This window comes from Ambystoma mexicanum, chromosome 2p (assembly GCF_040938575.1).
Source record: "Ambystoma mexicanum isolate Mex_15411 chromosome 2p, UKY_AmexF1_1, whole genome shotgun sequence".
NCBI lineage: Eukaryota > Metazoa > Chordata > Amphibia > Caudata > Ambystomatidae > Ambystoma > Ambystoma mexicanum.
Window position 1 is genome coordinate 70,223,007 of NC_090923.1, and position 26,473 is coordinate 70,249,479.

The 26,473-nt window shown below is 46.6% G+C and overlaps 1 protein-coding gene across 1 annotated transcript in view; it reads left to right on the top strand.

Annotated features, from left to right (window-relative positions):
- CIMIP7 (ciliary microtubule inner protein 7) overlaps positions 1–26,473 on the top strand; it is a 544,361-nt gene that overhangs the window by 452,642 nt on the left and 65,246 nt on the right. Inside the window, exon 3 of the mRNA XM_069643270.1 lies at positions 23,092–23,169. Within this exon, the coding sequence (XP_069499371.1) occupies positions 23,092–23,169 (78 nt within the window). The remainder of the gene's footprint in view (positions 1–23,091; positions 23,170–26,473) is intronic.

The following is a 26,473-nucleotide window of genomic DNA, read 5'->3' on the forward strand; positions in this document are numbered from 1 at the left end:
GTATTGGCGAAAGCTCCAGCTAAGGCCCCTTATACACAGAGGTCGAGGTCCCAGACTTGATCCTTCTCTGGGTTCAGGGGGTTTAAGGATCGTCGTGCGCACTGAACTGAAGCTACGGTTGGGGGGACCCACCAAAAACAACAACGGCAAGGGGGTCGGTTTTTCTCTCACCCATAGGCCTCTTCCCAGGGGCAGGTTGTCTCCTTTTCCGACATATCAGCAAAATTATATTTTTTGTCAGACGCACAAGACTGTGGTGGGAGGACGAATCTCGTCTCATCTGGAGGTGTGGCAGACCACCACCGAAGACCAGTGGGTTTTGTCCATTGCTTGGGCAGACTTTGGCTTGCCCCTCCCCCCAATCCCACCCTTCAACCCTCCCTTCCAACAGATTGGGACGCGTCAGGGTGGTGGAACCTGTTCCCCTTGGGAGCAAGGGGAGGCTTCTACTCTCATCTGTTCACAGTGCCCAAACCCAACCAGGCTGGCCTGCGCACTATCCTCGATCTTTCCCAGTTCAATCTTTCTCTTCCCCTAGAGAAATTCAAGATGATCACGCCTTGCCAAATAAAATCTTCGCTTCGGAAGGGTGACTGGCTCAGTGCAGTGGACCTGCAGGACGCATACATGCACATCCTGATATGGAGGCAGCATCGGAAATATCTGTGGTTCTCTCTGGGAGGAGAACATTTTCAGTTCTGTGTGCTCCCTTTTGGTCTCAAAAGATGATGTCGGCCATTGCAGCTTTCCTCCGGCTACAGGGCGTTCATGTATATCCATATTTGGACGACTGGCTCTTACGCAGTCCTTGTCCACACACGGCATTGAACAATCTACAATCTCTCCTCCAGCTCCTGTTCCACCTTGGGCTGTCGCTGAACTGGCAGAAGTCTTCCATGACGGTCTCCCAAGACCTGATTTTCCTGGGTTCCATTGGAATACGATCAATACCTGGGTGTTCCTAATGGTGAACAGGATTGCGGATCTATCCACCATGTGTCAGCTCTTCCTCCAATCTTCGCACATGACCGCTTGGTGGTTTCAGAGACTTCTGGGCATCATGGCTTCTTGCGTTCTGGCCCTTCCTCTTGCACGTCTGAAAATGAGGCATACTCAGCTGGCTCTTTGGAGCGCTTGGTCTCGAGCTTCGGACTCGGATTCCAAGATGAAACCGGTTCCAACCTGCGTGACGAAGGATCTACTATGGTGGTCCTCGACCAACAAGCTTTCCGTTTGAGCCTCCTTTCAGGAACCCGCCCCACAAGTGTCAGTTACCACAGACTCCTCCGTTCTGGGGTGGGGCGCGACGCTGGATCATCTCCAGGTATTCGATCTGTGGACACATCAGGACAGGGAGTTTCATATCAATTATCTGAATCTCCTGGCTGTTTTTCTGGCGCTAAATGCTTTTCAACTGTCCATCATGAACAAGGTAGTCCGTATTCGCACGGACAACTCAGTGGTGCTGTTTTATATCAACAAACAGGGTGCTACCAAGTCAACTCTCCTTGTGGACTTTGCCATTCAAATTTGGGAATGGGTCATCCAGCACTACATTTGGCTGCTGGCTGTACATATTCCGGGTCAAATCAATGTAACTGCAACTCGCTCATCCGCCAGACAGCAGCCAGCTATGAGTGGGAACTGAACACAGATGTTCTTTCCACCATTTTTCACCTATGAGGCCCTCCAGAAGTGAACCTTTTTGTGACTTTCACAAACAGGAAACTTCCTCTTTATGCATCCAGGAATGGTCTCGAAGTATCCTCGCTAGGAGACACTCTAGAGATCCCCTGGCACAACATGAAGGCCTATGCTTGCCCGCCACTGCCTCTGATTCGTCAGTCACTCTGCAAGCTCAGTGTCATAAATCACCAAAGTATCAACTGAAAAGGATACAATAACCAAAAAAAGATACAATTTGGTAGGGCTTTTTCCGGATCCTATCTTCACACGACTTGATTGTAGGCATGTCAAATTAGACCTTCCAAATGATACAACTCTCTGACTGAATAAAACTGGCAGAGAGATGGATCACTGGAAAGGGCGTGGGAATTGTACAGGAAGTATACCTAAAATAGATAAGTATCATAAGACACTGTCCCAAGTTAAATACTAAGAAACACAGAATTGGGATTAATTCAGACACTGACCTTAAGGCTAAACTGAAGAATTCCAGGACAATATCTTGAAGAGTCCCAAGAGTTGAACAAACGACAAAGGAAGGGAAGATTAGTAAGGGAGACTTATCCCGAACGGCACGAGGCTCTCGCTAGATACCGGGTTGGTGCACCACGGGATAGCGTCCAATGTACTGTGCACATTCACCTTCCAATAGTTCATGAAATACTTCCTTTCCCACAAAGAACAAAATAAGAATCTCACCTGTTGACTGTCACAGGTACCAAAAGTTCGAAGTAGTTCAGAAAAACACGTGCAGGATTGCACGCGACAGCATACACGCAGCCAAGCCAGCCGCGCCTGTAGACAGCGTTTCCACGTGAAGAATTAGACACGCGAACAGGATTCACGCAGCCCTGGACAGCCGCGCTTGAAGTCAGTGTCCTCGTGGAGATTTGGCACGCAAACTGGATTCACGCAGCTCAAGATAGCCGCGCTTGCAGACAGCGTCCGCTTGGAGTTTTGGCACGCGAACTGGATTCACGCAGCTCAGGACAGCCGCACTAGCAGACAGCGTCCGCGTGGAGATTTGACACACGAACAGGATTCACGCAGCTCAGGACAGCCGCGCTTGCAGACAGCGTCCGCGTGGAGATTTGGCACGCAAACTGGATTCACGCAGCTCAAGACAGCCGCGCTTGCAGTCAGCGTCCGCTTGGAGTTTTGGCACGCGAACTGGATTCACGCAGCTCAGGACAGCCGCACTAGCAGACAGCGTCCGCGTGGAGATTTGACACACAAACAGGATTCACGCAGCTCAGGACAGCCGCGCTTGCAGACAGCGTCCGCGTGGAGATTTGACACGCGAACAGGATTCACGCAGCTCAGGACAGCCGCGCTTGCAGACAGCGTCCGCGTGGAGATTTGGCACGCAAACTGGATTCACGCAGCTCAGGACAGCCGCGCTAGCAGACAGCGTCCGCGTGGAGATTTGGCACGCGAACAGGATACACGCAACCCAGGAATTAGCGTGTGGAGGAAAACAAGCTCAAATTAGGCCAAAGAAGTTTGCTGAAAGGAATGCGAGAACGCAGGTCCGGAGTTCAGCTACAAACGCCAAAATTGACTTAATCAGAAGCAGCGAATGGAGTTTCCATGCTGCTTATGTACACACTGCCGTGATACACGTGACGGACCTAAGTCACGTGAAAATTAACGACGTGAAAAATGCAGACGTCGTTTTCCGGGCAATGTATCAAACAACCTCCATTTTGAGTAAAAAGGTCTACTGGTTCTATGGGCGTAACTCATCTTGTATGGAGAAGTTGTTCCTGGTCCAGGGGTATGTCCGGCAGGCATGACACTCAGCAATACATCGGATTGCACTCTCCTGTTCATAGATCCTTGGTGGCCAGCCAGATTCTGTTTCTAGGAACTTCAGCATCTGTCGATTCTTCCTCCGCGCAGATTGCCGTTGATTCCCGACCTGCTTCACCAGTGCGATCACGAGATGTGGCATCCCTCCCCACAATCTGCAGCTTGGCGGCCTGGTGTTTGAATTCAGATTGTTAGTGCAGTTTAACTTGTGCAAGGACAATATGCCCATTATCCAAGCGGCCAGAAAACCTTCTACAAGGTCTCAATATAGGAGCAAATGGCTCTGTTTTTGCTACTGGTGCTTAGCTAAGCAAATTGACCCTAGGCAAGCTACGGTCCCACCTTGCAGCTTCAGGCATTCATGTCTTGTCTTGCAGAACTTACGTATCTGCCATTGTAGCCTACCTGCCAACAGACAGCTGTTCGTTTTCTTTGACTAATCCGGTAATTAAAAGGCATTTTGCGGGTCTTCTGCATCTTTAGCCAACCGGTGCGTACTCCTCACCGCAAGTGGGATTTGAATGTGGTACTCACTGCGTTGTGCCATAAACCATTTGAGCCTATGACCACTACCGATCTCAAATACCTTTTGTGGAAAGTCGCCTTTGTGATCGCAGTGACATCGGCAAGGCGAGTAAGCTCCAAGCTCTGTCTGTGGAACATCCGAACATTGATATGAAACTCCCTGTCCTGATGTGTCCACAGATCGAATACCTGGAGATGACCAGCGTCGCGCCCCACCCCAGAACGGAGGAGTCTGTGGTAACTGTCACTTGTGGGACGGGTTCCTGAAAGGAGGCTCCAACGGAAAGGTTGTTGGTCGAGGACCACCATAGTAGATACTTCGTCACGCAGGTTGGAACCGGTTTCATCTTGGAATCCGAGTCCGAAGCTCGAGACCAAGCGCTCCAAAGAGCCAGCTGAGTATGCCTCATTTTCAGACGTGCAAGAGGAAAGGCCAGAACGCAAGAAGCCATGAGGCCCAGTGTCATGATGCCTACCTCCAAGGAGCCAGGTCCGACCCAGCAACCCCAGAGGCAGGCATCATTTCCCCCAGGGGAGTGCCAGCGGGCCCAAGCTGGGGCCCTTTGGACGCAGTCCTGGCGCCTTAGGCGCCAGGCTCATGTTGGACCTCTGTCCTGGCGCCTTAGGCGCCAGGCTCATAAAGCTAGACATGTGTTCAAGTGTTTTAATGTGCACTTACCTGATGCAGACCATGCTGCCACATCCAGGCCCTCTTGAGGCCTGAATAGGAACTACTTTACCTGTGGGACTACTTTCCACCCGGGTGTGGTCGGGGAAGGATACATACCTGATCGGAGGAAGGATACACACTTGGAACTTCTTCCAAAGCTATTTAAACCACACCCGATCAGCAACTCACGCTTCGCGTTGTTCTGCTCCTCGCAGCTGGACGCTCACCGTGTCAGCTCCTGCATCTGGACTTCAGCCACGCCTGTCAGCATCCTGGGTCACCTGCAAAGGGAGACAAGAGACCTACCAGCTAATCTGCACCACGGAGACATCACCGACGATCCTGAAAGGGAAGACATCATTTTTAAAGGCATTTCGTTACGATCGCTGCAGCGCTGCATTTCACTCACCTTTCCTGGGTTCCTCCATCTTCAGCAGCGATCATCCGGATACACAGCCACTTCCCAGAGCCTAGAGAAAAAGACAAGAATAAGAGGTGAGAGAAGGAAGGGAATAGGAAAAGCTCAGTTTACTTCTAAGACTTACCTGTTGGGTCATTCCCATTTAATTTCGGGTCTTGCTGCTTCCAAGCAGGACCCCGGCCCCTATGGGGAAAAAAGACAAAGACATTAGATGAGCGAATGCAAAAACACTACCTGAGCGCTCATCTAGGATTTACCAGATCTTTACTGGAACTGCACGTTTCACTTCGGGTCGGCGCCATATCTCCGGCATTCTGAACCCCGGCCCCTATGGGGAAAAGACATCAACATCAGCGTTTTGTTGCAAGAAGTCTCCAAAGGAATCTTCATTCACCTGAAAAAAGACAATGAACATTATTATTTAAAGCTTGAACTTTTGAACTTGCAACAGAACTTTTACAGCGCCTTACCAGTATAATCAAGCTTACCTGAACTCCCATCCAACCTCAATCCAGTGAAGTAACTGGGTTCAACGCGCCCCTGCGTCAGAAGCAGGATGGAGAGCTCGTCCTTTCAGACCCTAAGGTGAGACTTCACGGGGACTCGTGGATGGGTATCGTGGAGGGTTGGAAGAGAGTGGGAGGCTTGAGCATAACTCAGTCAGTAGGTAATACTCCCTTTTCACGCACAGGGGAATATTCCTGCGAGCCGGAGAAGCCAGAGTAGAGGGCCCTTCCTGTCCATCTTCAGAGTCCTGCGCTTCACCATTGAAGAAGAATCAGCACTCGAAGCCAGACCTGCGCCTCTGTGGGAATCAGGTGAGCGTTACAGAATGCGAAGCCTACCCACAATTTCCCACCCGGGCGCTATGGAGACTTCCGAGACTGACCAGCTGGCCCAGCTTTTGGGGGAATTACAGGCAGAGGTGCACTCAGCCCGCCAGGAGACTAACGCTCTCAAAAGAGAACTGATCTTATCTAAGGAAAGAACTGATGACCTAGCCAAAAGGTTATTACAGGCCCAGGCAGGGCACACTCCTTTACCTAATTCCGGAGACATTTCCACATCAATGGGTTTGAGTAACCCGGTACAAATTAATCTACCTGGACACATGCCTTTGGCCCCGCCTGAACGTTTTGCGGGGGATCCCAAGAAATATGCCGTCTTTATGAACCAATGTCGTTTACACTTTCTATGCAGACCCAGAGCCTTCCCTAACGACCAGACCAAGGTAGCCTTTATACTATCTTACCTCAGTGGCAGTGCTGCCGATTGGTCTATTCCATTGGTAAATCAGGATGATCCCATTCTCCAGAATTTTCAGGACTTCCAGGCCAGCATGGAAAGATTGTTCGCTCGACACTCTAAAGGACAGGCCCTTGATAACGAACTGCTATCCTTACGACAAGGTAATCAGGATCTTCTGTCCTACATAGCCACCTTTAACAGACTGGTTGTGGAAACTGGATGGCCAGAAAGCAAAAGGATCACATTATTTCATCAAGGCCTGCGCGGAGAGCTTAAGGATGTTCTAGCTCAGATAGTAAACCCACCCCAGGTCTGCGCAGACTACATTGACTTGGTGGTTCAACTTGATCACAGACTTCAAAATAGAAAAGCAGATCGGTTCAAGTATGAAAACCGAGCACCGATCAAAACCCACGCTACCTCCAAGAGTACCGACATATCTGAACCTATGCAAATCGGTGGTGTTAAAGGACCATTAACGCAGAAAGAACGAGAGAGAAGGCGGCAAATGCAACTTTGTCTGTACTGCGGGACTTCCGGTCACTTTCTTCGAAATTGTCCAGTTAAACCACTTAAGAAGGTGGTTGGAGCTACTGATAACGAATTAGTGACACCTGATTCAGGAAACGACCTAGCCCGGCAAGCGTAGGGGTCCGCTTGCCGAGCTTGAAAACTAACTCTTTGACCTCGCACTTCGTCATGCCAATGGTGCTCGTGGACCCAAAACAGCCTCAGCAGTTGCATGCTATAAAAGCATACATCGACAGTGGAGCTATTGGAAATTACATAGACCGTGAATTGGCTTCCAGGATTAAGCTTCCTCTCCGCCCGAAAGTAACCCAAGATGTCATTACTACAGTAGATGGAACCGAAATAGCCTCAGGGCCTGTAACGCATTCCACTGTTGAAGTGACACTGGTGGGTCAGGATGGACATCAGGAAGCAATCGTGTTTGATGTGATCAAGGCCCCACAATTTCAAGTAATTCTTGGAATTCCTTGGTTAGAAACACATAATCCCAGAATTGACTGGCGAGCAAAGAAGATAAGTTTTCCTGATTGTGAACCACCTTGTTATCCAAGAAATCCAGCTATGGGTCTAGCCACAGCAACTTCCACCCCTGTACAGCTACCGTCAGAATACCAAGAATTCCAAGACATTTTTCAGAAAGAACAGGCTAACACGTTACCTCCCCATCGGTCTTATGATTGCCAGATCGATCTGGTACCCAATGCTCAACTACCTTGTAGTAGGATTTATGCTCTTACGGAACCTGAGAACCTGCATTTGCATCAGTATTTAGATCAGTACCTAGCCAATGGTTTTATTCGCCCGTCCAAGTCTCCTGTCTCTTCAGCTCTGTTCTTCGTGCCAAAAAAAGAAGGCGACCTTAGAACGTGTATAGACTATCGCGCCCTAAATCAAATAACGATTAAGAATCGTTATCCTCTGCCCTTGATCCCTGAGCTTATCGACCAGGTGAAAGACGCTTGTGTGTACACCAAGTTAGATCTCCGAGGAGCTTATCACCTGGTGCGCATAAAAGAAGGCGACGAATGGAAGACTGCATTCCGCACCAAATTTGGGCTCTTCGAATATCAGGTGATGCCCTTCGGTTTGTACAATGCACCTGCCGCCTTTCAGTACTTTATGAATGATGTTCTTCGGGAACTTATTGATGTCTGCATCATTGTTTACATTGACGACATCCTGGTGTACTCTTCTTCAGAATCTGATCACAGAAAACATGTTAGGGCAGTTCTTGAGAAACTGCGCCAGCACAGACTATTTGCAAAACTCGAAAAATGCATTTTTCATACCACAGAAGTTGAGTTTCTCGGATTCATCCTGACACCACAAGGAGTTCGAATGGACTCGCGAAAGGTGGACGCCATCCTCAAATGGCCATCTCCAAGCTCGGTGAAGGGAGTTCAGAGCATGCTCGGCTTTGCCAATTTCTATCGAAGATGCATCCCGGAATTTTCCCGAACAGTCCAACCCATCACCGCTCTCCTAAAGAAAAACAAACGCTTCGAATGGACTCTTGAGGCCGAACAAGCCTTCCAGGACCTGAAAACCAAATTCACCTCTGCACCTGTATTGAAGCACCCGCACCCAGATCTCCCGTACATAGTGGAAACCGATGCTTCCAGTTCGGCCATGGGAGCTGTCCTGTTGCAAAGAGACCCAAAAACTAACCAACTACACCCAGTGGCCTTTTGGTCCAGAAAATTTTCTCCTCCTGAAATCAACTACGCAATTACCGATAAAGAGTTACTGGCCATCAAATCTGCTTTCAAGGCTTGGCGTCACTACCTTCTCGGGGCAAGACACACCATCACCGTAATTACGGACCACAGAAACTTACAGTATTTAAAGACGGCCAAAGCTCAATCTTCACGACAACTCCGATGGGCTCTATTCTTTGCGGAATTTGATTTTGTAATTACCTATCGCCCTGGCTGCAAGAATGGAAAAGCAGGCGCCTTATCCCGGATTGGCATGGAAGAACCTAATTCGAGCTTAGAACCTGTGCCCATCATACCTGAGCAAAGAATCTTAGGCTTAACTTCATTGCAATCTATTGAGGATATCCAAACGCAAGTAAAACAACTTCTAGACTCTTCAACCTTACTGGAATGGAGTCAAAAGGGTCCTCATTACACCGTTAAGGATGACTTACCCTACTTCCAGGAGCGGTTGTTTCTGCCAAGTAAAGAATTGCAAGAACTTGTTATTGCCCATCATCATGAATCTTTAATGGAAGGACACCCTGGTATCGCTAAAACGGAAGAAAAAATCAAACGCCACTTCTGGTGGCCTTCTTGGAGAAAAGACATAAAGTCTTTTGTACTGTCTTGTGGAATTTGCGCCCACAACAAGGCTCAAAAGAAAAGGCCAGCTGGCCTACTTCAACCCTTGGATATTCCACCGGCACCATGGCACACCCTGTCAATGGACTTTATAACAGATCTGCCTCCTTGTGCTGGTTACAACACAATCCTTGTAATTGTGGACCTATTCTCCAAAATGGCCCACTTTATCCCTTTAAAGGATTTGCCTTCAGCTTCCACCTTGACCAAGGAATTCCTGGAGAATATAGTTCGCATACATGGTTTCCCTTCCATTTTAGTCTCGGATTGTGGAAGTCAATTTATCTCACATTTTTGGAAGAAGTGTTGCCAACTAGCACAAATAGATGTGCGGTTATCCACCAGCCACCACCCCCAGACCGACGGACAAACCGAGAGAACCAATCAGACTCTCGAGCAATATCTTCGGTGCATGTTACACCAATCCGAGTTAAATTGGAAAGACATCCTTTGGATCGCAGAATATGCATACAACAATTCAGTGCATTCTGGAACCGGACAAACCCCCTTTTATACTTTGTATGGTCACCATCCTCGGACCTCTGATCTAGATCCACCTCTGACCCTGGAAATGCCCGCAGTAAATCATCTGCATTCCACAATAACCCGAGCCTTCAAAGAAGCTGCAACTCATTTACAGCAAGCCAAGAAAAAGTATAAAGAAAACGCTGATTTGCACCGAAGTAAAACTCCTCCTTACCAAGTAGGAGACCAGGTATGGCTAGCAACTAAACATTTACCCCTCAAGGGCCCACGAACCTTCAATCCCAGATTCATAGGACCTTATCCCATCAAAGCTATAATCAACCCAGTGGCCTTTAAACTGGATCTACCGTCCAACATGCGTATTCATCCAGTTTTTCATGCATCACTTTTGAAGCCAGTACAACCAGGAACCCGATTGTCCAAGCCTCCAGATCCAGTTCAAATTGAAGGGGAATTAGAATTCAAAGTTAAAGACATTTTAGACTCCAAGGTGGTAAAGTCGAAACTCTTCTATCTTGTTGACTGGAAGGGATATGGACCTCAGGAGAGATCGTGGGAGCCTAGTAACCATGTCCACGCACCTCGATTAGTACAAAGGTTTCACCGGAGATTTCCGAACAAGCCCAAACCCCCGGAGGGAAGAACCTTGGGAGGGGCCTTGAGGGGGGGTACTGTCATGATGCCTACCTCCAAGGAGCCAGGTCCGACCCAGCAACCCCAGAGGCAGGCATCATTTCCCCCAGGGGAGTGCCAGCGGGCCCAAGCTGGGGCCCTTTGGACGCAGTCCTGGCGCCTTAGGCGCCAGGCTCATGTTGGACCTCTGTCCTGGCGCCTTAGGCGCCAGGCTCATAAAGCTAGACATGTGTTCAAGTGTTTTAATGTGCACTTACCTGATGCAGACCATGCTGCCACATCCAGGCCCTCTTGAGGCCTGAATAGGAACTACTTTACCTGTGGGACTACTTTCCACCCGGGTGTGGTCGGGGAAGGATACAGACCTGATCGGAGGAACGATACACACTTGGAACTTCTTCCAAAGCTATTTAAACCACACCCGATCAGCAACTCACGCTTCGCGTTGTTCTGCTCCTCGCAGCTGGACGCTCACCGTGTCAGCTCCTGCATCTGGACTTCAGCCACGCCTGTCAGCATCCTGGGTCACCTGCAAAGGGAGACAAGAGACCTACCAGCTAATCTGCACCACGGAGACATCACCGACGATCCTGAAAGGGAAGACATCATTTTTAAAGGCATTTCGTTACGATCGCTGCAGCGCTGCATTTCACTCACCTTTCCTGGGTTCCTCCATCTTCAGCAGCGATCATCCGGATACACAGCCACTTCCCAGAGCCTAGAGAAAAAGACAAGAATAAGAGGTGAGAGAAGGAAGGGAATAGGAAAAGCTCAGTTTCCTTCTAAGACTTACCTGTTGGGTCATTCCCATTTCATTTCGGGTCTTGCTGCTTCCAAGCAGGACCCCGGCCCCTATGGGGAAAAAAGACAAAGACATTAGATGAGCGAATCCAAAAACATTACCTGAGCGCTCATCTAGGACTTCGGGTCGGCGCCATATCTCCGGCATTCCGAACCCCGGCCCCTATGGGGAAAAGACATCAACATCAGCGCTTTGTTGCAAGAAGTCTCCAAAGGAATCTTCATTCACCTGAAAAAAGACAATGAACATTATTATTTAAAGCTTGAACTTTTGAACTTGCAACAGAACTTTTACAGCGCCTTACCAGTATAATCAAGCTTACCTGAACTCCCATCCAACCTCAATCCAGTGAAGTAACTGGGTTCAACGCGCCCCTGCGTCAGAAGCAGGATGGAGAGCTCGTCCTTTCAGACCCTAAGGTGAGACTTCACGGGGAATCGTGGAAGGGTATCGTGGAGGGTTGGAAGAGAGTGGGAGGCTTGAGCATAACTCAGTCAGTAGGTAATACTCCCTTTTCACGCACAGGGGAATATTCCTGCGAGCCGGAGAAGCCAGAGTAGCGGGCCCTTCCTGTCCATCTTCAGAGTCCTGCGCTTCACCATTGAAGAAGCATCAGCACTCGAAGCCAGACCTGCGCCTCCGTGGGAATCAGGTGAGCGTTACACCCAGAAGTCTCTGAAACCAACAAGCGGTCATGTGCGAAGATTGGAGGAAGAGATGACACATGGTGGATAGATCCGCAATCCTGTTCACTATTAGGAACACCCAGGTATTGATCGTATTCCAATGGAAACCCAGGAAAATCAGGTCTTGGGAGACCGTCATGGAAGACTTCTGCCAGTTCAGCGACAGCCCAAGGTGGAACAGGAGCTGGAGGAGAGATTGTAGATTGTTCAATGCCGTCTGTGGACAAGGACTGCGTAAGAGCCAGTCGTCCAAATATGGATATACATGAACGCCCTGTAGCCGGAGGAAAGCTGCAATGGCCGACATAAGGATAAGGTTGTGCTCCGCACTTATCCTTCTTTCCTACCTAAGGTGGTTAATGATTTTCATTTGAATCAATCAATCTCATTACCTGTCTTTTGTCCGAATCTGACCTCAGATGCTGAGAGAGTCTTGTACAATTTAGATGTCAGGTGAGCCCTGAAGTTTTACCTCGACAGAACGAGTGACCTCAGGGGCTCCTCACAACTATTTGTCACATTCGGAGACCCGAAAGGGAAATCTGCTTCAGATGCAACTATCTCCTGATGGATTGCCTTCTGCATTTCTGAAGCATATACAGTTCAGGGCCTTCAACCTCCGAAGGGCATCCATGCCCATCTTGTACGTGGCAAAGTGGCTGCTGTTGCCTTCCAAAAGTATGTTTCCTGGGAAACCATCACCAAGGCAGCTACATGGGCTTCCCCATCAGCTTTTTGTAAGCATTACTGCTTGGACCTGAGCTCCGGGGCTGATGCCCAGTTTGGTCAGGCTGTCCTTAAGAATTTATTCCAGTAAGGTGGTTTTCCATCCACCCGAAATAACTGTGGTGCGTGCTTGGGAATCTCCCACAAGTATGGAGGAAAGGGGACGGGACTTAGGAGTATAATAAAGTTACTCACCGTAGTGACTACCTTACGCCTAGTCCATAGTCCCCTTTCCTCCATACGCCGTCCGCCGTCCCCTCTAAAAAGTATCCTCTATTATTGCTTAAATGGTCTCAGACCTGGCAATAGAAAAGGACTGAAGGGCGATGTGTGGGCGGAACTCAGGAGGGCAGAGTTACGGCCATGTGCGGTACCAAAAGTAAAAATAGAAGAAGGACACAACATTTCAAATTTTTTTTTTTTTTTTTTAAAAGTGCGCTGGTCCTGTCCCGAAGGACGGAATGTCGCACAAGTATGGAGGAAAGGGGACTAAGGACTAGGAGTAAGGTAGTCACTACGGTGAGTAACTTTATTATTCCAAGTTCTCCTAAATACAAAACACAACATAATTAACTAACCCTAGCTACAAAGCCCTTAAACTAGTATGGCCTTAAACTCTAAACATAATGAGCAATATTGTTGCTGCTCATCCTTTCACTGTGTAATGCTCTCTAAAGTGTGTTGAAGCAAACTATGAATAATACGTGTATAGAAATGCTAAATTGAATGGCAAAAATGCTGAAGCTAAATGAGCAGCTACCTATGCTAATAAAATATAAGCAGTCTGTGTTCCTCCTCTCACGGTTGGGACGTTGCCCTTGCATTTCAACACACCCATTCTTGTTTCTACTACAATCTGATGACCTAATTCTTTCTCTTAGGAAGGGCCACCATTGACGCCCAATCAAGAATTGCCTGACTGACATAATGTTTGATGTATTCCTGCCTCATCTGTTACCCAGTGCAAAATCTCTCAGCTTAACTATCGACTGAGATCTCTCATGCAATACACACATCGTTAAAAAGACGCAATCAGCATGGTACCTGCGTGCTCTCCTCTGCAAAGACAAGCCGTTCATCCTTGCCCTGAGTTTCAGAAAAGTTGCCCAATCCCTGGTCATCTACCAAGTGGGTAGTGGCAACGCCCTACTTACAGGGCTCCCAGATGCTACCTCAGCCCCTATGGGACCCATTTAGCAAACTGCAGTACCCCTCATCAAAGGACTACGAAAATTTGACTATATCCCCCGACCTAGAGAAACTACACTAGCTACACCACCTACAAAGTAGTTGCAAGCATAAACACTCTATTTGGCTGAGAAACTCTCTAGAGGCCAGCACACCACCAGAAGCCACAACATCGCCAGATTGGAAGAAACAAAATGCAACAGTGAACAAACAGGCCTTTCCTGGTATGTTCCCTGTCTCTGGGAAAGCTATCACCCCAAATATTACTGGGCCCTGTCACGGGTTTATTACACGGCACACTCCAGCCAGGGACCTCTTCCCCGACAATAAATGTGGCGGCCAATAAAGGACTTTTTTTAAATTAACAAACAGGTTCTTTTTTTTGGCAGGCCTCCAACCCGTCTCGCACCCAACCTACACAAACACCTGCGTTACAATGAACTAGGAACCAGGCCAGTGTGTATCAATAAGATATTTATTTATTTATTATTTAAGGAAAATAATCAATATACACCCGCCACCAATGTTGTGGCAACACAAATGCAATAATCTCTACTGAACAATTAGATTAAGATGTCCTATTACAATTCACACAGTTCGTTAATGGCAAAACAGGAAAAAGAACAATTTTGATAAAGTGATAGCACCAACGGTTTAGCACTCCCCCCTGTAACACTCACCCCCGAACATCAGCTAAACTTGACTCCTTTGAGTGGAAGGCAGTAGCAAGGAGTAGGAATGGAGAGAGAAATTGGATTTGGGGTAAAGCCCACCACCACAAGATGGGAAGCTAGCTAAGAAAGTGAAAACCCCTTTTTGGAGTAAAACTGAAGAATGGGATTTTGATTCGTACTCACAACTGCTAGGGGACTGAATAGGAGGAAATGTGGATTGCTTACACTTAAGAGAAAGGGAAAGTTTAGAGAATACTAATCAGCACACCAGGGCAAAAACAGCAATGAAGTGGGAAAATCGGTTTTGGGAGAAAGCAAATGCAAAAGGGAAAAATACAGTGGCAAATGGAAATTCGTTTACACTGGTTGTACTATGACAGGCCGCTCAGTAAAGGGGTTTAGTTTAAAATAGCAAGATCTTTTTTCAATGACAAGGACAGAGGCCCATTACAGGTAGACTTCTAGGCAAAAGGGTTCACTCCCAATGGAACAACGGTTTGGGGTTTAATAAGACAGATGCAAATGGGAATTCGTTTGGCAATGCACACAATACACGGACAAATTTGGTTTTCTGTTACAAGGACACTAATACTTTTGAGGCAACACTTGAATTACTATAATTTTGTTTATTACTTTCTTTCTTTTATTTGCTTATTTGGCGAACCGAACCTGAAGGTATCCGGGTGCTTTTCTTGGGGTACATGGTTACAATAGTTATACTAGATACAGTAAAAGACACAGTGAAATATACAACGGTGGATACAAAACTATACAGAAATATACAGGTGAGGAGATATACATAATGTACAGGTTCATAACATAGCTTAGAGCAGGATAGCAACAGGCCTATGCGGCCAGTTAGCTTGTTATACCTTACTTCTGGGCATGGTCAATAGTACATGGTGGTCCTTAGTTTGGATGAGAGAACAGCCAAGTTTTTACTTTATTACGGAATGAGAGGAACACAGGGTCGGTCCTAAGGCAGGTGGTAGCTTGTTCCAAATCTTAGCCACTAGCACCGGGAAACTGAAACCCACTGCTTCGTTGAGTTTTAATTTCGGGATGTTGAGACAATGGGCATAGTTAGTTCTAGTAGGTCTAATCAACTCTTTTCTCCCGTATTTGTTCATCAGATACTTCCGGGCTGAGTTGATAAGGCATTTAATAATTAAATAAAACACCAGGGACAAGATGGTTGGTTTCGAATGGCAAAGATCTTGCACCGTGAATTTCAAATAGGGAAATTAATTGATTTACTTAAGAAAAATAAACAGACAACTGAGAGGTTTTTAAGAAAGATGCTAACATACACTGGTTAACAATAGATTCTTCTATGGAAAGTTGACTGAATTACACTGGCAATTTGGGGTTTTCAGTGGGGTTGTCAATGGGGGAAATATTGGATGCAATGCTAAAAAAAGGAAGGGCTTGTCAAATTTAGGGCTGAGGTATATGCTACTTACAAAGCGAGCCTTGGTTTAGGATTCAGGACAGCCAGCTGGATTTCAGGACACTATGGACAGCTAGAGCAAGGGGTCTGGTCATTGCACGCTCAAAGATGGTCAGGGTCAGCCGCCTTCTCTCTTTCCTCCTTCTCCTGTCTCCTGGTATTTTTGTCTGTTTCCCTCTAACCTAGTACAGTCCGTTTTATATAGCATGAATAACATCACTAACTTTACAATTTTGGGGGAGTACCCTGTAATTATCCTTGCTGCTCGGATAGGATAGTTTACCATTCCTCTCTCCGCCCCCTAGCATGATTGGTTCAAGGGAAGTGAGCACCATCTGTCTGTTTGCATTTAATACACTGCTTTGTTCTCATGACCACTTTTTTGGCAAAAACCAGTTATGTCTTGTAACATCATACTTATACTAGCCCCAGCCATATGAAATAGATATGCGGTTTCAGTTGCTCATAGGGAATTAGATAAGCCGATTGCCAACTCTGTACGAGGTAGCATGGCCCTTTGGCACATTTTTGTCATTTTCATAAAATGTATAACAGTTAGGACTCTGCAAATGATTCAGCATGTTCCTTATTTCATCTTCCATCTTTTCATCAACTGTCATATTTGTCACCTGTTCAGATCAGCCAACTAGTCTTAACTGGCCATTTCAGTCTCCAAAGTCCTAGGGAAATGCAATTAGTCTCTTTAAAACCGCCTGGACATTACATGAAAAAATAGCATAAAACAAAATGTATTCTTATTCTGATTGCTGCGAAAATGCCTAAATTAAAATCAGTCTTTTAATGTAACTTGGGAGTGACTTGTTCCACCTGTGGGGGACGGCCTCTTTATCTCCCCACAGCCATCTGTTTCTCTGTGCTTTTCGCAGCAATCAGAATAAGAATACATTTTGTTTTATGCTATTTTTTCATGTAATGTCCAGGCGGTTTTAAAGAGACTAATTTCGAGCCGAATAGTCCTACTGGGCCTCTGGAAAGCCCTAAATCTGTGGTTCTTTGTGTAACTCGAACCGGGATCCCCACCTTACACCCAAACTCATGTTGTCTGCTGATAAATTGTTTATGTAACAGTGCCTTGATGCCCCAGGGTTTAGCGCGCTATAAATGTGTTAAAATTAATAAATTAAAATAAATATATCTCATGCATACAGAGAGAGAGAAGAAAAAAGAGCTCTGGATTGGCACATGAAACGCCCTATACCGCTACTTTTTTCATAATTATTTCCGTGTTAATGGCAACGCAATTCCATTGCATCAGCTATTTCTAGGTGAGAAATATGTTAGCCCAGTTTAGAGCTGATCTAATTTTCTGAGCTAATTACCTCACTTTAAAGATGTCTTGTTTTCCTGAGTTCGGGATTTGCTGGTGTAATGCATTTACCTCTAGTAATAATTGATGTATCACAAGTTGTAAATGTACTACTAATATTAAATCAGCTTAGTGTGTTTTGAAGTCAGGCGTTATTTTTCTCCTGTCTGTAATTGAGAGTATTTTAGATGCGCACCATTATGTTGGGTAACAGTAAACATCGGTTATCTGTCAATAGCGCCTCTTGGGGTGAACGCGCACTCTACAAATACACCTGTTATATTATGTTATGTTTAGGTCTGGCAGTATTTTTCATTGGCTAATGGTGGTAGCATCTCATATAGTAACTTCCTGTTTTTTCTCAGTGGACGTTGCATTGTAAATTGATGGCATGACCCTGCATGCTCACACCAGAAGAAACTACAGCCCACTAGGGAAAAAGTACCAACAAAGAACTGTCGCGGAACGTTCTGAGATCCGTAGGCATGTGCGGTACATTGTAAGCACAAACAGCGTCCCTAATGACATAAGCATATATAGTAAAATTCTACAGTACGGTTTGGAGGAGGTCTATAGATGTAGGGCCTGCTCCATATGGGATGCCAGGCCACTGGTCCATCTTCATCTCTCCACCTTTGTTCATGTGGGTGCTACTGGGCTTGTGATCCACAGTGAGCTGATATAACAATTAATTAGCTACTCTGACACACAATGTTATTCTTATGATTGTAACAATGCACCTGGCAGATACTGGGATGAGCTCGGGGAGAGGCAAGGTCACACTAACTCACTCACACTTCACTCACTCCCAGACAGATCAGCACCTCCCAAGATCCTCCACCTTAGTTTTAGGCTATAATTCTGATGTCACCCTGCACCTTGCTGCACAAATGATGTGACCCATTTCTGAAAGCGTGATAGACTTGCCTTCTGATCTTAGTGATCGAGGGGTGTAAAAGTTTTATGGTCGGTGGTCTGGTTTTGGATGGTGCTGTGGAATGTGGGGGTCATGGGATGAAAGTATGGCAAACCTGCATTTCTCATATAGGGATCGTTGGGGGCAGGAGGGCCTTGGTATCTGCTCCATGGATGGTACTGTCATGAGGCACTCTGCTCCCTTCTCATTATCTTGCAGGGCGCATTCTTCCCAAGGTGCGCGGACCTGCCCTTTCTGATGAATGGAGGAGGTTGTGGATCTCTCAGACGGGGCCAGGGTGGGGGTTGTGTTCGCGCTCATGTATGAGCCCTAATACTAACCCACAAAATGCTGTTTGCCGCGCTCGAGCCTAACTTCTAAGATGGCTGCCGCTTGCCAAGATGGTGTTCACACCCGCATCTACCATATAGCTTGTAATGCATGCACTAAGTTGATTGTGCACCCCCCCCCCCTTTATGTGCATCCCCTTCCCCCCTGCTCCCTGGACCTGCTCTCTTAGTGTTTATTTCTCATTCGGTATTATTGCCTTGGGGGACGGGAAGACTCTCTCTCCTCCCCAACAGTTTTAAAGGCTCAGTCAATAGCCGGACTGTAAGGCTAATTGAAATACTTTCCAGGGACATTCCCTACCTTCCTGAATGCGGGTGGTAGTCACACAAACTTCACTATCAGCTGGTAAAGAAGCTGTGTCTAGAAGAATGAGCCCTTTCTGCAGATGTTGATGCCTCTTGAAGGGGAAGGTTGGATATCAGCCAGTGATCTGCAAGCACTGCGACAGTAATTGAAACCCCAATCATGTCATTGTCAACAAAGATAGCCTGGAGAATAATGTAACCGACAAACCTCAATGCACATTAGAGAATGATGGCAACAAATTACAGCAGTACAATGTAACCTCAAAATAATTATGAGTAATCAAGCATTATTGATAATGCTTCGTGAAACCCCAGTGTAAAAGGGGAAGAGCACATTCACTACACAGTGAATCCAGCCATGATTTTGAGATTAGAAGCACAGCATGTTGCAGCAATTCCAGCTTGCCACACTGCTCTTCACCAAGTAACTCTGAATTACCTTTGCACCCCTCAGCTGGGAATGCCAGCAGAGATGTAAGCATGTGCCAGTTTGGTGGTGCTTTAATGGAGAGATATAGACTAAAGTCAGGGTGCAGGATTCACAAACAATTGTGTCTAGTTGTGCGTGCCCAGCACCCCACCCAATGAGGAACAAACAAACACGTGTTGCTCTATTGCTAATTCACAAAAGTAAATATGCCCTTGCAAAACGTTTTTCGAGGGATGGAGTCATTTTTTTATCAGCACAGGTGCAAAATGCCGGCCGGGGCGGCTTTGACACAGATCAAAATACACTGGTATGTATTTTGATGTGCTTCTGCTCTGCCCCTAATTCCCCTGAGGAATTCTGGCACAATTAGAAACGCTCATGCTTTGCATTTGCATGTGCTTACCTGTTTTTATTTTTACATTTCAACATCCTGATCTGAGGTAGAAATATAAAGTTATGCATTCACAATGAACGCCTATCGCTGAGGACAGGCTCACTGACCCTATGGTGGCATGCATCTGGCACAGCTGGCTCTCGGCTCCCACTCTAGGTGTCCAGATCATATATCAATTTGACATAATACTGGCAAAAAAGGTGATGATCATTAACTCAGTACTTGAGTCGTTGGAGGGCAGGGGACGGAGGTCTTTCTTCCTCCATTATACCCACAAATAATAGAAATATCTGCTTATGGCTGGGGGTGACATAGCAAAAAGAAAGAGGTGATGGCTGGAAGGTTTAGAATTAATCTTAACCACTGGCAATGCTCTGGGCAACCCTCCAGACCACCGTTCTTCGCCTGCCAAGCCATTACAGAAGGGAAAGACCATATGCAAATCAGGCTTGGCCCCACCCCAAAAGGGGCAGTCCAGCCCGAACTGCTAGGCCACATCCCTTCTGCACGAGACCACAAGCATCCCCAAACATGTTTCGCCCTTGTTGGGGCTCATCAGTGAGGAGTAGCTTGGGTCTCTAGGCCCAGCAGGCACGGGACCCACGTCTGGGCATACCCGTCCCACTCGGGGTGACATAGCAAAAAGAAAGAGGTGATGGCTGGAAGGTTTAGAATTAATCTTAACCACTGGCAATGCTCTGGGCAACCCTCCAGACCACCGTTCTTCGCCTGCCAAGCCATTACAGAAGGGAAAGACCATATGCAAATCAGGCTTGGCCCCACCCCAAAAGGGGCAGTCCAGCCCGAACTGCTAGGCCACATCCCTTCTGCACGAGACCACAAGCATCCCCAAACATGTTTCGCCCTTGTTGGGGCTCATCAGTGAGGAGTAGCTTGGGTCTCTAGGCCCAGCAGGCACGGGACCCACGTCTGGGCATACCCGTCCCACTCGGGGTGACATAGCAAAAAGAAAGAGGTGATGGCTGGAAGGTTTAGAATTAATCTTAACCACTGGCAATGCTCTGGGCAACCCTCCAGACCACCGTTCTTCGCCTGCCAAGCCATTACAGAAGGGAAAGACCATATGCAAATCAGGCTTGGCCCCACCCCAAAAGGGGCAGTCCAGCCCGAACTGCTAGGCCACATCCCTTCTGCACGAGACCACAAGCATCCCCAAACATGTTTCGCCCTTGTTGGGGCTCATCAGTGAGGAGTAGCTTGGGTCTCTAGGCCTGGCTGGGGGTGAAACACTTTCTAAGCCTCCACTGAAATGCAATCCGTCTTCTGATCCTTTCCCATCAGTGACATTTGTAAGTACCTAAAAAAAAACCTCTTCAACCTTTACTGGTACCGTTAAGATAAAAAGCTGGGGGTTTGATCCTTCCAAAAATTGCTTTATTATAGCAGCAGCAGCCTTCCTGTTGTGTTTTCAAAGGCGTGCTGCGTTGATAGGCACATGATCAATATGTTCCCTACAGAAAGATGAACATGCTGCAAAACTTGTGCTATAGTGCAGTATATACTATAGTAAACACAGAACAGGATTAATTGATGAGATCGGAATCTACTTGTCAACAGTCAGGAAGTGGCTCAGGGCTGAGTACCTTAGCAGGGCACAGAACAACATCACATTATTAAAAAAAAAAAAAAAACATGTCTTGGAAACAGGCAGTCGTGTGGTGACCCTTCCCAAGTTGGGCACTTGTCCTCCAGCATTTACAAAGGAGATGTCAAGACTACAAAGATCAGAATGGTAAAATGTTTTAAAAGAATGCTTGGGCCACACCTGCCTGAAAAGGGCCATGTTGGAAGCTCTGTAACTTGTTAGTCTACCCAAAGTCTTCAAGGGCATCTCAGAGGGAGGGTGTCTTCATTAAAACACACGCATACCAGCAAATATCCGGGTGGAGACTCAAAGCATTATATTCAGCATTACCAGCAAATATCCGGGTGGAGTCTCAAAGCATTATATTCGCATACCAGCAAATATCCGAGTGGAGACTCAAAGCATCATATTCGCATACCTCCAAATATCCGGGTGGAGACTCAAAGCATCATATTCGCATACCAGCAAATATCCGGGTGGAGACTCAAAGCATCATATTCGCATACCAGCAAATATCCGGGTGGAGACTCAAAGCATCATATTCGCATACCAGCAAATATCCGGGTGGAGACTCAAAGCATCATATTCGCATACCAGCAAATATCAGGGTGGAGACTCAAAGCATCATATTGTTTGTTAATCAATACCTCCATTACTAGGAAATGGGCTGGGTTCCACCACTACTTTTCTAGTTCACACAATTCTGGTAAATAAAAATACAGCTTTTTACTGTGTAACCTTGGGGGCGGGGGGGGGGACAAGTGATTGACGCATATTTTACAGGCGTAACGCCTAGTAGGTATGTAGTGAGCTATATGTGCTGAGGAATCTGTGAGCAGGTAATTCTCAGGTGAGATACCCCAGGGGCAGGTGCTCAGCCTGCTCTGTAGCTCATGAGGTACTCCCTCGTGCGTAAGGAGACCAAATGACCCCATCGCACTGAGGCTGGACTTGCCCTATTGTGGGTTTTCATTGAAAAATAATGCATTCTGGGAGTTTTTTATTTTTTTATTTTATAGTTGTTACAGCTTGAATAAACAAACTTTGCACCTTTACAGAAAAAGAAGGAAAACAAATGTATATTATACAATTGTAAAAAAAGGGATTTACATACAATTCTGAACTATATACACATTCTCGCATTAAAAAGAGAAAGGAATTTTACAGTTTTTTCCATAATGACTACTTTCAGATTCCACTTATTTCATATAACTTTCATAAATTGCCAGGTTCAGATTAAATTACATCCAATTTAAGAACCTGAAAGAACCTAACAATTGAGTATCTTATTGTTTTCAACTCATTAATATATAAATTAGTCCACAAGGACTTTTGTGTCAATAAAAAGTATCCTTGTGGGAGTTGTATTCCAATTGTGCTAAATGAATTTCAGAAGCTGTCCCTAAAGGCCAGGACTGGTTGAGTGGTGTCTGTTATATCCTCCTCAAATCCCGCAGTCGCGGTGACGTGAGGCGCAATAAAGGGCCTGTCCTGCCGGAAGGCAGGCAGTTCGGGGCACGAGTGCAAACTGGTGTGACGTGTGTTCTGTAGCTCCTGCGCCGTGCACCAGAGGGCCTGCAATGCGCCGCCCCCCTTCATTATCCCCCTCCCCCCTTTGTGCTCTATCTCTGCTGGCAGCACCGGCAGGAGATCTAACAATGTCTTTGTGCAGTGGAGCCATCTGGTTACCCTAATTCAGAGTTATGGTGGCAAGTAAGAAATGAAGTGGTGTAGCAAAAAAAATTAAACAAATTGCCAAAAAAGGCTGTCCTCCTTCAGAGGCTTATAGTGTTGTAAAGCGGAAGCTAATATGTTATGGTATAAATAGATAATTAAGACAATTCAATTACTTCCTGATTGTTTCTGTGTGTCTTCTTTACAGGAAGATCCGAAGAAACACCTTTTTACCAAACATCAAAACGAGCAGGGCATTCCCAGGACCGTTAGAAATATGAACACAGTAAGTGTGCAAATTCACTCTGAAGCCTGGGCTTTCATGGTGGGCCTTCATGATTAAAACGGGGCGCTGTCTTGGTGCGCGCCCCTGGAGTGGGTGATCTGCGGGAGTGAGTGCCTTTTGCAGGAGATGGAGAAGGTAGCGATGGGGACGAGTTGTAAGTGAATTTCCTGATTACCCTGTGATATTGTAATTGACAATGCAATTAAGCCCCTCTTTCATGTGGCACAGCAGGCGCGCTTCATTCACAAAGACAATTGATTTGATTACACCTTTGGGCGCAGCAGACAGTTAATTATTTTGCATTTCTCTTTGCAAGCTGAATTTAAATGTAGTCTTGATTGGCTTGGCATGCAGCTGTGTATCTTGTCTGTGTGTGGGTGAGGTGGGAAAAGTGCCATGGTGCAATCAGTTACCTGGGGACAAGCAGTGTCAAACATTTAATTGCACTGGGATTGTCCTGACAGCTGCATCCTCTAGCTCATTTTAGGCAATTGGGGGTTAAGGCAGAGCATGCCTGATTTTGTTTTGTGCTGCAACATTACCTCCACATCCCTCATCTTCGTCCGAGTACTTACTCTCTGAAGGCGATGCACCTTTTGACAGAACCCATTTCCAAAATCTCCATTTGTTTTGGCTCCTCCCACCTCTCATCCTAGGTATATAACCCATAACCACACCCAGAATCCACCTGTTTTTTTTCTGTCCTTCCAGTTAGTGAACTCCGGAGAGACCTGCTGGGCTGTCTTCATTGTACTCCTGAAGTATGACCCCACTGCTAAGATTTGGGGTATCGTGGGATCATTTCCTCCACTCACCCCCTACAACCTTGTACACAGATGGGGGGAGGGTAAATACAGGTCCTGGTGAGTATACGGGCACCTCTACGGTTCTAGGTAGGCAGAGCTCCAGGAGTGCCTTCGCCCAAAGGGGCCCGCAGTGATGTCTCGTTAGGCCTGCACTGGAAGCAGCAATGGAGATGTGTCTCACCTTAGTTTTTTCTTTGCCACTTTGAGGCCATGGCACTCACAGGGAAATTTGCATCCTCATAAGGATGTTCCCCCCAGGACCCCTGGGCATGAAAGTATTGTTTGGACTTCTGCACTTCTTGCCTTTGCATACCAAGCCAAAACGAAGTATTATGGTCACCTTTGTGAAGCGTTAACATACATGTGCTCATGGGTACACCCACTATTGGCGAGTACTGGACCTTTGCCTACTTGTCTTACAAATAGCTTTCTCTATTCCATCTCCCCCCACTCCTCTATTCCCCCACACAGTGACTGAGGAGCCACCAGCCACCACTCTTTGTTTTAGAGTTTGGTGTTGTGGGGGTCATGTGTTCAGTGTACATTGTTTAGCACCATCACCCTGCTTGAAGTAACACAGGATGTAGGGTCTTGTGTCTCTGCCCTTTGTAGCATTCTTGATCGCACGGGGGGGGTTGGGGGAATTTGGGCAGGTTGCCAGATTCTTCCTACCTCACTAGATATGTGCGTTCCATTGTGATGGTTCGGGTTTCTTATGCAACGCTGTGGGGCTTCACAAATCAAAGGGAGTGGGTGACCCCAAAGGTGCCCAGGCACTGTGGGAAGTAAACCAGCCTTCTGATTGGCGATCTCCAACTCTTAGCCTCTAGAGTAGACTAAGGGCGAGCTTAGCCTGTACCAGCTGTATGCCTGGAATGTTCCCGTGGAACTCCTTGGTGAATGTACTGTGGATCCACTGACACTGAATTTTGGATCTGGTAATTTAGAGGAGTGTCAGGTTTGTGTAGGGCCTTGTTGCCCTTGTTCGTGGCCATGAAACTATTCTCAGCATATTCCACTGGAGGAAGCCTTGCACATGAAGTATCCGCTGATTTATGCAGCTTGACTCATGGTGGAGCGTGTTCACAAAGCCCATGATGGGCAGGGACCTATAGGAGGCTGTGCCATGTCCCCTATGGCTACCTCTGCACTTCTCATCATCTACCATGTTACTGCACTTTTCCCTTGTACCTGGTAGTAGTGTGTGAATGTGTGGCGACTGCGAGTGTCCCTGGTTCTCACAGTGGCTGTGGACTTCCCTACCATGCTCATTCCAAGGACATTAGGGCGATTCATATTTTGCTTTGGTCTCACTGACCAGTGGCTTCAGGTCCTAGAGTCGGTGTTATCTTAGTCAGGCTCAGACTAGGACATGCAAATGGATCCTGCAACCATGAAAAGTGGTCCACAGTGTTGGGGTAGTTGATAAGCGTCCCATGGGTAAAGAGAAGTTTGAATTGCGAGCGCCATATTGGAGGCTGCGGTGACAGAGAAGTTGACATGATGTTGAAATTTAAAGTATGAATCCAGTGTAGCTAATGGGATTGAGACATGTGTTATTTTTAGCGTTGTCTGTGTTTTAGTTGATTCATGTTCATATTGCATGTGCGTAGCAAGATAAATGTCAAAACCGCTGATACAATATAAATACGTCATAGGTGTGTTGTGCCACATAGCGCCTAACAATCGGGCAGTGAGGAGCTCCACATGTGCATGCGAGGTAGGAGATTTGCAATGGCAAAACCAGTGTGAGACGATGGGGTAGTCCTGAATATATAGATACACATACATGGGGGTCTTTAGGAAAATAGGTTTTGGGCAATATGAATATACAGATCTGTGTTGCCACAGAGTTCTCTGATAAGTTAGGAATTGAGCTGGCTGAAAACCTGGGTTGGGCAATTGAACTCTGTGTGACTGAGAAACTAGTTTTGCAAGGTTGGGGAAAGGCAGCAGCAGTTGCGATGAATATCAGATGGTCAGTTTCGGGCAGGCCTTTTTATGGCCTGGTGCATTGTGAAAGGGAGATGCAATCTCTGTAAGTATATGGGAGTCTGTTATTGAATGATGCTGGCATTTCAGCCACCTGTTAGGGCTGGATTTTAGGGCCGTGCAATTAAACCTGATGCGAGAGTTGCTTGCGGGGAAAGGTGCACTGATAGATCATGGATTTTCAATTGAGCTGTCAAGTTATGGATTGGGACCATGTGGGCTGTGGAATAGTAAGTCACATAGTTTAGAATGAAATGTGGAGACCAACATGTTTGGGCGATAAAACCAGCAACAATAGATCAAAGGAAATGTGTTTGTTTCCCTCCTCTTCACATGAATGGAATAGCCTTTTGCGTCATAAGTAGGGGTAAAGGTTTTCAACCAGATGAAACCTGTGATAATTGGGATTGTTTGTAAGTTGTGTAAACTGTGTAACTAGAAGATGGGGCTATGTCCAAATATGGAAGGGCCCCAGAGAGGCATGTAGTGTAAATATAAAATATGCA